The sequence below is a fragment of the Cricetulus griseus genome, assembly GCF_003668045.3.
Source record: "Cricetulus griseus strain 17A/GY chromosome 1 unlocalized genomic scaffold, alternate assembly CriGri-PICRH-1.0 chr1_1, whole genome shotgun sequence".
Taxonomy (NCBI): Eukaryota; Metazoa; Chordata; class Mammalia; order Rodentia; family Cricetidae; genus Cricetulus; species Cricetulus griseus.
Window position 1 is genome coordinate 182,590,534 of NW_023276807.1, and position 13,798 is coordinate 182,604,331.

At 39.5% G+C, this 13,798-nt stretch overlaps 1 protein-coding gene across 10 annotated transcripts in view; it reads left to right on the plus strand.

Moving 5' to 3' along the window:
* The window catches only part of Ccser2 (coiled-coil serine rich protein 2), a 124,675-nt gene that overhangs the window by 17,294 nt on the left and 93,583 nt on the right, over positions 1–13,798 (plus strand). For 9 of the 10 annotated variants that reach the window (XM_027389431.2, XM_027389432.2, XM_027389435.2 and 6 more), the window contains exons 2-3: positions 9,943–11,395; positions 12,409–12,605. In XM_027389431.2, the coding sequence (XP_027245232.1) occupies positions 9,982–11,395; positions 12,409–12,605 (1,611 nt within the window). In that variant the 5' untranslated portion in view covers positions 9,943–9,981. Of the gene's footprint in view, positions 1–5,084; positions 5,103–9,942; positions 11,396–12,408; positions 12,606–13,798 lie in introns of those variants that run through there. The other variant, XM_035452384.1, reaches the window with a different exon arrangement.

Here is a 13,798-nt window from a genome sequence, read left to right on the forward strand (position 1 = left end):
GGAAGAACGGTACATTCTCTTAACTGTTGAGCCACTTCTCCAGCCCTTTAATTTAATAGAAATTACTTAGCCTCTCTGTGTTTACTGTCTTCATTTTAAGAGTAAAGATACTAATTTTATAAACTAGTTGTGAAGATTTTATATACATTAACATATAAGAAATGTTTAGAAGATTGCTTAACATATAGAACTATAAACTGCTATTGCAGTTGCTGCTCTAGCTCATGTAGAGAGCCACTGGCTTAGGTTCTGTTGCCCCATGAGTTCCTTTATTGACTTGGACAAGTTACTTAGCTCCTGTATAATCTGTAAAAGCTATCTTTAAGGTTTAGGGCATGTGAAGAGGTCGGCCATAGCCCCACACCATGCCTTTTGGCTTGGACAGGCAGAAATCAACTCGTGGTTGGGTACCTTTATGGTGAGCAAGTACAGGGTGGGGAGTTGGAAGAGAGAAGGAGGCAGATGGTTATTTGTTGGGGAGAATGGCAGAACATAGGGTGGTGAGGAATGGGCTGACATGGATGGCCTGCTTGCTACCTAGGTCCATGGTGATTGCCAGCATGGGCTGTTGTCAAGGGCCATGTTGTGGGCCGTGGCCCTGAAACAGCATTGGGGGTCTTTGTTGGTGTCTATGGCTCCTGATACCTCTAAGGGCCCTGTAGACTCTTACGACCATGTTAGTGTCTGAAGAATATGCCCCCCGTAGGGTCATGCACAGCCGGTTGACCTGTGATGCCAGCTAGGGCCACAGTGACATCTGGGCCTGGGCTGCTGCCATGTCTGGGTCTGCAGCCAGAGTCTTTTGATGTCCGTGGCTCGTGTTGCCACCAAAGGCCACATGATTGCCCAGGATCCATGTTGGTGTCTGAGGTCTGTGTTGCTGATGGGCCCATACAGACCTAAGTGACAAGTGCTGCCACTTGTGCCACAAGTGCATGGGCCTAAGTGGCAGCCAGAGCCATGTCTGTGTCTGTGGCCCTGCCATAGCCAGGGTCTGCACTGATGTCTGAGGGTCCTTTTACCATCGAGGGCTGTGCAGATAAATACCTGGGATCTATGTGGTCACTTGGGGCCATATTGGTGTTTGAGGGCTATGCTGCCACTGGGTCCTGGCCTATCTGAGTGACCTGTATTGCCATCTGGGACCATGGTGACATCTGGGCCATGGCTGCTACAAAATACCATATCTGAGCCCAGGGTTTGTGTTGATAGCTATGACCCTTGTTGCTACCAAGAGCCATGAGGATGTCCGGGGTCTGGGCTGCCACCTAGGGCTATGTTAGTGTCTGAGTAAAGTTGTACGAAATTAATGCGGATAGCAATGGATTCAGAACTAGTTTGAGAAAAAGATGGTTTATTAGGATGTACTCACGAGAAGGAGCCAGTCCTCTACAGCTAGGCAGGAGAGGGAAAAGAGAGCCGTGTGCATGGGTCCCTTATATTTAAGGCCTTGCTACGTCACTCTGACCATGCCCAAGTGTGTGTGGACAGTGTCACCTGTGCCAGCCCCCAAGCTGGTGTGGACAGTGTCACCTGTGCCAGCCTCTAAGTGGTTATGGTCAGCATTTCCCCCTACATCTTAGGGCTGAGCCTCTGCTGAGGCTATACAGATCTGAGTGGCCTGCACTGCCACCTGAGGCAGTGGTGTTGTTCTGGACTGGGTTGCTGATAAGGATTATGTCTGGTTCCATGGCTCTGTTGCAGTCCTGGTCTGTGTTGAAGTCTGTGCCTCCTGTTACCACCCAAGGCAGTGAAGAGAGGGCTGTGCAGAGTTGGTTCCATCCCCAACTGGCTGCAGCACTAGGGGAAAGTGGCCCTGCCCTCACCAACTGCAGCACTCAGAAGAGCAGACCTGAGGTTGTGAGAGCTGGAGAACTGTCTCTGCTCCTTGCTGCTTGCTGCATTGGGTGATAGCCAGGGCAGTTCTGGTGATGGGTGGTGATGATGAGGGAAAGCTGATAGGCTGACCAATCAGGGCTGTGAGCCCATCCAACATCCACTTCATTTATGAACTGTTAGAGCATGTAAAGGGGCCGGACCTGCAAATCCAAAACTGTAGGATCTCCACAACACAGGACAACAACAGGATATTAAAGAGGGGAGTCCCAGTGAGGGCTCATTATCAGTAGTATAACAAAAGCCAGAGACCTCGAACCAGACCAATGACTCATAGCAATGAACACTTACAAATAAAGATGTATGGACTTAAAGGTACACTGTGTGACTCACTGAGCCACACTATAACTTCCATGCCAAGAATTTTTTTTTGATTGTTCTTTTAAATTTTTGTTTGTTCAGGGGCTTGCAAGGGCAGAGGACAGATGTGAGGGGATGGGGAGATGAGTGGGATCAGGAGGCATGATGTGAAATCCACAAAGAATCAATAAAAAGTTAAAAAAAGTTATCTTTAAGGACCTCACCATCACATTTTTATGTTCTCAATCAGTGACAATTAGTCCCTTCCATTTTCTTGGTTGCACAGGACTAGAGTTTCTTGTTCAGGTGGTCACAGGGTCATGCACAGCATGTGTTCTACACATATTTCTGTCTTTTGGGATGTTGATCTGAGTAAGACTGGGCCTGATCATGGCCTTGGTCTCACTACTTTACCTTTCATAAGGTGTTATTTGTTGTCCAGTTGGACAAATCTGGAATCCTAAACCCTTTCAATTGATGAATTACCCATCTGTTTATCTCCCCAGATTTGTCTCTGACAAAATCTCCAAGATTTAATATTGGTATTCTTTTGTATTTATGCTTTTTCCCACAATCCTTGCAGCTTTTTCTTAACCCATCTCCTTTTAAATTTTCTTCTTTTGACAGTTTCATGTACATATATAATGTATTCTCATTTCTCTTTCCCTCTTCCTTCTCTTGTCTCCCTTTGGTCCCTGTTCAGTGCTGTCATCCCTACCAGTTCCTTTCCTAGATTCATGACTTTCCACTCTTCCCAGGCACTCCAATATGTCCTCCTGTCCCCTTCATGTATTCTCTTCTTTTTGTTAATGATCCACTGAGCCTGTTAGTCCTGTGTCTTGGAATGTTAACTGATCTTGCTGGCCTGCCCTTGTGCAGGTAATCATAGATGCAATAATCTCATGAGTTCAGTAGTTGTGTCATGCCCCAGCATTTCACAGCACTCTTCCCCCGCCTTCTCCTCTTCCTCTTCCTTCTCCTCCTCTTCCAACTCTTACATTCTTTCTACCCCTCTTCTGAGATGTTCTTTGAGCCTTGAGGTTGGGTATTGATATTGATATGGGTTTCCCACTTAGGATTGAGTACTCAGTAGAACTAATTCTCAGCACTTTGATCAGTTATGGGTCTCTGCATTAACTGCTTATCACTGCTTCACTGGCCAAGGTTGAAGGCAGCACTGATCTATGGTATAGGCTTAAATGTTTAGAAGGTATTTTGACAACATGTGATTTAGCAAAACAGTAGTAGTAGGTTCCTCCCTACTGAGCCGTGGGTTTTTGACCAGATTATAATACCAGGCCTGAATTCCTTCCTGTTGAACAGGTCTCAAATAGAATCTAAAGGTAGTTGGTTATTCCCATGACCTCAATGCCACTTTTGCACCAGAGAGCACAGGTTTCTTAGTAAGACACATAAGGTCCTTTGCAGGTTACATTTTCTCTATGGCCTCCTTTTCTTTTGATTTAGTTCTTTGAATGAATATTTTATTGTTTTCCTTGTTTAGCTAATATGTGTTTTCTGAATGTGTCATGCTGGTTTGGTGCTTTCGTGTATGCTTCTAACTTACAGTGTACTTTTTTCCATATTCAGTGTCTTTGTTATTATTTGTTGCTTATTTTTGAGTTTTAGCTCATGCATCACCTCCTCTGTGGAACAATATATGATGTCTCCCTCTCCAAAACACTTTTTTCCCCCTGTGTGCCACTCTATATATTGTATAGTAGAGATTTGTATTACCATTTCTTGTTTACATGGCTTCATTAATTTTTCTGCAACTTCTAGCACAGAGCCTGACGTGTAATAGGCTTTAAATTAATATTTAATGAATGAGAGTAAATGTATTTTATGTCGTTACTGGAATGAGAGATTCCCTTTCTTTTCCCAGATAATAAGTTCCTTATATTATACCTTGTTACTTTTCAGGAGCTTGTCTTAAAGTTTTGTTAAATAAAAAAGGCATTATGTTAATCTGAGATTGAAGTATGCAATGAATTAAGTGGTATGCTTCTTCAAAGGAGAAGACGAATTATGTTAGTGCAGAGCATTACCATGGCATGCTTTGTGTCACAAACCATTTACAGATGTGAATATTGTACATCAGTTCAGTTGTTTTGGTATTTTTCAGATAAAGATGTCTTCACTAATTTGAGTTTTTCTTTTAAACAATTTAAAGAAGTTATAATATGGGTTTCCTCATTGCTGTTAAGAGTTGAATACTTATCTGAATGCCCCATAATTATACCATACATGGACTTAGCATTTAAAAAATACAGTCATACAAAGGCTAGCATTGTTGTCACATCCTATTTCTTTCATAATTTAGTATTTATAAATGTATTTTATGCTCAGAACTTTGTTTCTTCTTAGAAAAATAAAAAAAAGAGAGGTACCATGGCTTTGAGTTGATACTGTAAATTAGAGTCAATTATTAAGCAACAAGGCATGTATCATGGAGGAGACAGATTTTTTTTTTTCCATTAGTGTTAGTAACCCTGTGTGGTTTCTATAGAGGAGGGAAGAATCAATGCTGTAAATTGATACCTGTTAACACTTATGGCAACAGAAGCTTGGAAACTATTTTGTAGGACTTCAGAGATTAATTGAAATATATTGCCAATTATGTGTTGGGCTGCTATGTTTATATCTCTATATGTGTTGATTTTGTAGATTGAGGGACAGACTAATAAAATTCTCAGTGAGACACTGTTGCTTTCACCATACATATATTTATCAACCAGCACTATGTCCTAGGGATTAAGTGAGAAAATAAATGGCTGAAGGTCATAGATTGGAAGTGAAAAACTTGGCCTCAAGTAGAGGGAACATGAACTTGGAGTCATCTGAAGAATGCTTATTGGTGAACTGACAGGAAGTAAGAAGACCAAGTTGTGAAGAATGTGAGAAAGGTGAAGAGTTGTATATTCTATCCATGACAACACATGTGGGGGAATCCTAGCATTCCCCAGAAAATCATGCATAAGTGGTTAGTGAAATAATCTTGGGCTGATGACTATCTACATTGTCCATAGAAGTCTTGAATCCTCTTAACTTTTTATCCCTCCACTGGATTTAGTTTTCAGTGTATTATCCCCAAATCTCTTTATAACATTATTTATGTTTGTGTATGTGCTATAATGTCTACTCTTTGCTAGACCATTCGCTCTGTGAGATTCATGTGTGTACCATTTATCCTAATGGCATGTCAAGAATGCCTAGTACATAGCAAAATAAATGTGTGGTGATATGAGTAGCATGTACTGGTATTTTAGAAAGCATACTACAATTCTGCCAGTACAGAGAATGTCGTTCAAAGTACGTTTTTAGGTATGTATTTTAATTTCAGCCCGTGTTTTATTTCCTGTAGGTGGTAGAATTTAGATTCATAGAGAACATTCTTGCTTCTTTTAGTTTCTTGCTTCCTTCGCTTTCAAGGATTTGGGGGGATTATTTAACTACAAAATAAGGCATCTTACTCTAAATTTCCATAGCATTAGGTTAAAAATCATGTGTTGTAAAAAACTGCCTTTGAAAATTCAGAAAATGACCTCAGTTTAGCCTGGTTACCATTTTTTGCAGCTTTGATTGAGCACCAGTTCAAGCAGTTATATACTCAGGTAAAAACTATGCTTATGTTTAGATGCTACCTTGTGCTGATAGAGTGCGTATGCTATGATAGACATGCAGAGACTGTTGGAGGGAAGTCAAATGTTCCTTCATGTGTTCACTTCGAGTGAAATGATGAGGAGAATCACCTAGACCTTTAATGTTTCTCTAGCTTCAGGAAGTAACTCTACTTTCTCTAAATTAAAATTTATATCTGATTGAGAAGCTGAGACAGATTATAAGTTCAAGGTCAGCCTAGGCTGCAAATTAATCTTTCCTTCCCCTACTTCTTAGTGTGATCCAACTCAGTCTTTGTTTAATTTTCTTGAATAGTCTAAAAAATCTGTTACTGGGAATTTAAATTTGGGGTCCCTTTGAATTCTGCACATTCCATTTAGTCAATGTGTTTCTCTAACAGTCCCTCTTTATCTGTTGAGGAAAAACTTGAGTCTTTCTCCTGTAGATTTTCACAGTCTAGATTTAACTGGTTATGTCCTGTGTTGCTTTAGAGTTTTTCTGTTCCTAACCTTTCATGTGAACTGGCAGGTGTGACCGCTCTAGAGACCCGAGCTTCAGATTGTTTCATAGGCAAGGATATTTCATAGGTGATTCTGTGCACTTCTTTTCATTCATAACAGGGTGACAGGATTTATTTCACTTTAGATGTTCTTTCACTGTGTTGGAGCTTGTCAGAACGACTAAAATTTATTTTTCTGTGAAAATAAAATTTTTATGCATGTCTGTTTGAATTTGGCAGGGTTCTCTAGGGAAATGGAATGAATTGAATGTATATACATTATAAAAGGATTTATTAGGCTGTATTTCATGATAGGGATTGCATATTCCAACAATGATTGCTTTTTTGCTGGATAGGTTGGAAGTCTAACTGCTCAGTCCAAAGAGCTGGCTGGTTTAGCAGTTTCAGGCCAGTGCAGAAGGCTTGGAAGCTCTTGAAGTGTCTTGTTATTAGGTGTAGTTTGGAAGGCTGAGGAAGCTGGAGTTTGAGGTCAGCTAATAGCAGCAACAGTGATGGACACTTGCTCAGTGAGAAGCAAAGTCAGGCAGGCAACACTGTCTTTTCCTTGGCCTGACTATCTTGGAACTCACTCTGAAGACCAGGCTGGCCTCGAACTCAGAGATCTGCCTGTCTCTGCTTCCTGAGCGCTGGGATTAAAGGCATGTACCACCACTACCCAGCTTTCAGAATGTTTCTTAGTTAAGTATTTATTATCTATAATATATAGGACAAACTTAGTGGGGTAACATATATTAAATCGAATCTACGCAAATTCATATCCCCAGTAACCATCCATCCTTATTAAAGCCATTTGTGTTACTATTCTCTTCTAATACTTGACTTTTTGTGACCCTCCCTGCCTTTACTGCTCATTTAATTAAATCTTGGGGACTTTGTTCTAGCAACCCTGATATAAACCACTGTTGCACGTTGAGATTTGACAAGGACTAGTGTATACAAAGTCTGCATTTGTTTGTTATGTCTGAATACCTCCTTATTCAGGTAGCTACAAAGATACTAGTAGGCTTGATTATTATTCCATCAGTGGGACTAGATTCTTTTCCCAGCCTTTAACATATTAATGAAATTTGTGTGCTCCATAGTTTGCACACCTGAACTCTGGTAACATCTGGAAGGAAATATGTGTATTGTTTGGGCAGGAGAGCTTCTGATTCCACTTTCTATGATAGTATTCTTGTTGCCCTCTCAATTCAAGTTTCAGCAAGTAATACACTTTGACTTCGCACTGACTAAGATGATGAATGTTCCTAAGTCACAGATTCCTTGAGACTAACTTTTCCAAGTTTGGTACCATGTGACTAAAATCAAGTTGTAGTAGGACTTCTGGTCAAGCTGATAAAATAATGGGGCTTTGTATTGAACTTTGTGCATTCTTTTTAAAACTATGAAGAACTTGGAATGAAATCCATAGTTTTAATCTTTCTTACCTCATTGCCAGAGTCAAGCATTTGAATCAGCTTATGTTTCATATGACAGTCAGGAAAAACTGGGCAAAGAGGATGTGAGGGGAAGTAACTGAATAATACAAATTAAAAAAACAAACTAACATATCATTTAAAATTATGGTGTAGAGTCTGAATGTGAAAGCAAGTTTCAGACATGACTGCTTATGCCTGTTTAGTCATTAGCATTGTTCAGTTAATTGCCCCTAGACTAAGTAGCAAATTTTTGCTTATTAAATCTCTAAAATTCAAGCAGTTTGTAATCTTCTGAAAAGCTACTTGCAGTACTAAATAAAGAAGCTGAGTGGGTGGCTTCTTAGAGGATAATGTAATGGATATGAAAAGAGTTTGCAAAGGGGCAGGTTTGACTATTCTGTTGCAGAACTTAGCACCCTGGCCCTGCAGTCTTCATGCTTTTCCTGTAACATTAGCCTCCCACTTCCTTCCTTCATGCTTGTCCCTCACTGATGTATAACTCCCAGTATATGTCATTTCTTTGTCATTGAAGGTAGTCTGTACTGACCTTGAAATCAGAAGTTAATCCAAATCATCTTTGGTGGTTTATGGATATTATTTTACTTTTTAGACTTGAGATAGCTATGGGAGATGGTAAAAAACTGTCACCCCATAATTACGGAGTTTAAGTAATTAATGATAAAGTGGTAGATATGGTGGTACTTATGTACAAGTTCAATAATATTTGTCCCTATTTCCCAGTTCTTATTCAGCTGTAGATTCCTTTTCAACCAAGAAACTTGAATTTACTAGTTTTTCAAATGTATCATGCCAATTCAGTAATTATGCCATAACTTAAAAAATGTTACAGAAATGAAGTCAGGGAATCTCAGACATTTCCAAGCATGCCAGCCATGTTTAGTTCCACATTAAAGCTCAGAAACAGTACTTGTTGAAGTATCTCACAGATATGATTAGAGATGTAGCCAACATGAACTTTTTCAAATTGTTAGTAACTGCATTTTTAAAGACATACCAGGTTGAGTGCATCAAAGGCAGCATCAAAGGCTACTGAAATGAGGCAGAATCACAATGCTTGTTCATTTTAGAGCTATAAGCAAATGTAGGAGAAAGTCTCTTGAGCGTTCAGACAGAAGGACTACTACCAGTGAAAAATAGCAGGGCTCACGAAGATATGCAGGTTTAGGAAATTTACATGAGATATCAAAATAATTTCATTCTAAGACCACTGGTTATTATTCTGCAATTAGTTGTGCATTTAAAACTCCACAATATTACTGTATGAAGAAGTATGTTTAGATTCTAACATTTCTCCCCCTCCCAGTTGGCAGACCCTGAAGCACTTTGTAGTGACAGTGTGTCTGGCCTTTGAGCTCCTTTTTAGAAGCTACTGGAAAATAACATGTATTATGCTTACTTTAGACAGAAAAGTAAGGATGGAGAAGTAAAAGACCAGCATTATCTCCTCAGTCTACTTCTGCAGGCAGGAGACATTACATGATGGGCTCTTTATTATGTATTATTTAGCAATTGGAAAATGACCATTACATGTGCATTGTTACCAGTTTTCTTACAGCTGCTCTAAAAGTGTTTGTGAATATGGAAGTATATTTTGTGACAAAGACCACTATCAAAAATGGGAAAAAGCAGTTGTCTGGCATGGGTATTGCTCCTGTTTTCTTTTAATATGTAGGGCAATCATGGCTGCTTGATCTTTACGCCACTGCAGAATCTAATTTGAGTTCATAGTCCTTTTAGTACATTAATGGCTCAAAGTAGCCACCACCAAGCATAGGTCCACAAAACACTTTAATTTTTCAGTCTTTATGTAATACGTTTATTAAAAATTTTGAGGCTGGAGAGATGGCTCAGAGATTAAGAGCACTGGCTGCTCTTCCACAGGTTCTCAATTCAATTCCCAGCAACCACATGGTGGTGCACAACCATCTATCATGATATCTGGTGCCCTCTTCTGGTGTGCAGCATACATGCATGCAGAAGACTATATATAATAATTAAGAATCTTTAAAATTAAAAAAATCAAGATTAAATTTATTTTTGCATTTTGATTATTTTATGCAGGAATTAGGGATAATTTTCTGCATGTAATTAATAAATACATTCTTATATCCATGTAATTTTACTTATTTAGCAATGTTTAATCTTCCTTTTTTTTTCTCCCCACAGATTCTGTCACGTTTTAAGAACAAATGCACCTTATAGCTCATGGAAGAAAAAGCACAAATCAAGACGTTTTTGGGTTCCAGGCTGCCAAAATATGGAACAAAATCTGTGAGAAGTACGCTGCAGCCAATGCCAAATGGGGCCACTGTGACTTTATTAGGAAATTCCAAGAACAGTAATGTCAAAAGTTACATCAAAAATAATGGCTCTGATTGTTCATTGTCCCATTCATTTAATTGGAGACAAGCAAATAAATACCAACTTGGTTCACAAAATACAGCAGAACTTAATAGTATTCAGAGTGCACATGGTAAACTAACTGATCCTGAGCAACATGCTCCTGCTCCAGGAACGCTGGATGGGAATGGGATAAAGGGAGGGTTGAAAAGTGCTTCTTTGTTCACATCCAAGTTAGCAAGACCATCCACCATGTTTTTGTCATCTACAGAAGAGTTAAATCAAAAATCTTTTTCTGGACCATCTAACTTGGGTAAATTCACCAAAGGCACATTACTAGGAAGGACTTCATATTCTTCGGTCAATGCGAAGTCACATTTGAATACGTTTTATAGGAACCAATCACCTGGTAACATGCAGAAGCCAAGAGTGAACTCCTGTGCCACCAGAAGCAGTTCTGGTGAAAGTTTAGCACAGTCCCCAGACAACACTAAATCTATTACTTGTGAAAAAATGGTAAGGTCACAAAGTTTTTCACATTCCATTCAGAATTCATTCCTCCCGCCTTCATCTATAACCAGATCACATTCCTTCAACAGAGCTGTAGACCTTACAAAGCCTTATCAGAACCAACAGCTACCCGTTCGAGTGCCTCTCCGGTCAGGTATGCTAACAAGAAATTCTCGGCAGTCAGAAGTACTCAATGGGAATGAGCACTTGGGGTTTGGTTTTAATAGGCCTTATGCTGCTGGTGGAAAAAAATTGGCCTTATCCAATGGCCCAGGTGTGTCTTCCACGTTGGGTTATAGGATGGTTCATCCCTCTCTACTGAAATCTGGCCGACCTCCATTTCCTGGGACTATGACAGTTGATAGTAATAAAAATTCACCTGCTGACATGTGTGTAGAAGAAGAAGCTGTAGTTTTGGCAAAGGATGACTCTACTGGTAAGGACCAAGAACTAGTTGAAAATGAAAGTTATCGAACAGACAATGATCAGACCATGAAGCATGAGTCTAAAATTAGGTATCTGAGTGATGATGTGGACGATATTTCCTTGTCATCTTTGTCATCTTCTGATAAGAATGATTTAAGTGAAGATTTCAGCGATGACTTTATAGACTTAGAGGACTCCAACAGAACTAGAATAACTCCAGAGGAAATTACTCTCAAAGAAGAAAAGTGTGAAAACAGATCATCAAAGGATATATTTGACTCTCCTAAGGAAAATGGACAGATCTTCAGCAAAGCTGATGAGTGGATCGATATAAGTGTCTCTGGTAAGTATGATAACCTTAATTTATGTGCTTTCTCCTAGTGATTATAGCAGCCAACATTTAGGATTGTCCTCTGATAGATTCCAAGATGCTGTTTCATGGAGAAGACTCAGTCTAGATAAAAGTGGAGCAGTAGGACATCATCCTTGTGGCTTGTTTCGATCCTGTTTTCATCTTGTCTAAGATAGAATCAGTCCAACCTCTCCAGACTCTGCTCTTTTAGGGGCTGTCTTCTTTAGGCTGTGCTTTCCAGATGGTCTTCTCTGCTCTGCTTGGGAGTGGCTTGCCATTAAATATTACCATTCACTGTAGCCATCATTGCAATCTGCTAAGAGTAAAGCTGTAGCAAGCACCAGTCGGATAACAAGTTGTATTCAGTTGAATGCTTTCTATTCTAGAGCATGTTTTTGGTTAGCAGTCCTTATGGTGATACTTAAGTGAAGCATTATATACTTAATGTTACTGAGGAGAGAGAGTGCCTATTAAACATCTCTTCTTAGACTTGGCTGTATTGGTACTTAGTGCAGAATGAAAGTTATTTGTTCAATTATTCAGAAGAATGAACACTGAAGGGAGTGCACAAAGGCATGCCTAGTCAAGGGACTAGGGCACACAGAGTGATGCACTGAACTTCTGTAGTCTGCAGCTCTTCCAAAATGGAAGATGTCTAAAACACATTTTCTCCTGTTTGGGACACATCTGTGAGGCTAAACAGTTCACAGAGAGGGAGAGCATTTCCTGAATGGTGGTTAAAATTCAGCATCATGGGAAATATTAAAGAAATGTGAGGTAGTGAGAAATGTTGCAGAGTGATTTTTTGTGTTTACAACAAAGTGGTTCAGCAACTTTGCCTGCTGTTTTGTTGTTTATTTAGAATTCAGAAAAATGCTACAGTTACAGTTTTTGAATCAAATGCTGTTGTAATACAATGGGTTATTAAAGCTTATATTTTAGAAATGAGAAATGACTGTTTTTTAAATTCATGTTTTTTTCCTTTCTTTTAAAATCATTTGAAGACAGGAGTGAATGTACAAAGCATACCTCTGGAAATAACTTGATTTCACCAGATACGGATTACAGAGCTGGGTCTTCATTTGAACTCTCTCCATCTGATAGCTCTGATGGAACGTACATGTGGGATGAAGAGGGCCTGGAACCCATTGGAACTGTCCATCCTGTTGGCAGCTATGACTCCTCTGAAATGAACAGCATAGTATGTATGGATTTGTGCCCCCTTTTGGAATTTCTTTTTACTCTGTTATACAAGATATATGACACTGATAAATATTTTAAACCTTGAAATCAACCTTCTTATTTGAGAAATAGGAATTCATACCTGTCTGTTAATGGCTTGTAAAATATATAACTAAAACATCAAGAGTATGTGACACTTGACTTTAGTACACACGCACATAAATGTATGATTGCACATACATATGTACACACACACACACACACACACACTCACAATTCATTATACACCCAGGCATTTATACTTTCTGTATTGGTCAAATTAACCTGACTTCCAAGGAAGTGAAGGGCATGGCCTGTAGATGTTTTTAGTTGCTATATTGAGAAGTGCCACTTGGTGAAAGGAGGTCAGGGGTGGTGTTTAACATTAGTGTTCCACAGAAAGGGTAGAGACCCGATGGAAACATTACTCCATGACCAAGCAAACCCTCTGTTAGGCTGATGATGTACTGCCGTTCTACCACCAACTCGGTGTGGCTTAATACAGTGGAAGGTTTGACTCTTGTTTTTACCAAGTCTGGGCAGCTCCAGTACAGTTGCCTTTAGTGACTTATGCTGCTTTGACCCTGAGCTTGACCTTGTTTTTGAAGCCCCTTATTCCTGTGATAGAAGAAGACAGTGTTGACTGTCATACTTTTTAATATTTTACTTGGCCTGCATATGGCACTAGGTGCTTTCATTCACAACCTGTTAACCAGAAGCTGTCTGTGGTCCCACATAAGTACTCAGGGAGTAGGAAATGTAATCCCTGTTTCTGGAAAGAGGGAACCAGAGGAGCTGCTGGGTATTAATGCATGGCTCCTTTACAAAACATTATAAGTAACATGGATAATGACAGACGAATAAAATGTAGCTGGTATATTTAAAATGGCTCAGTGGAATTATTAGGTTATACAATAGAAATCCTCATGCAATCAAATTGGTTTGTAGATATATAACGTTCTAGCTGGCTTTTCAGGCAGCACAACTTGACACGGAGAAACAAGATATTTTGCAAGAGGCTTTAAAATTCCACAGACATAAGGAAGCCTTTGTGTATGTAGTTTACAGAGTATCTTCATCTGACTAGGTTACAGTTACAGTTTAAGACATCACTATATTCTTTTTAAATGTATAATTGAGGTGTTTATCAACATTTGTTCAATAGATGGCAGT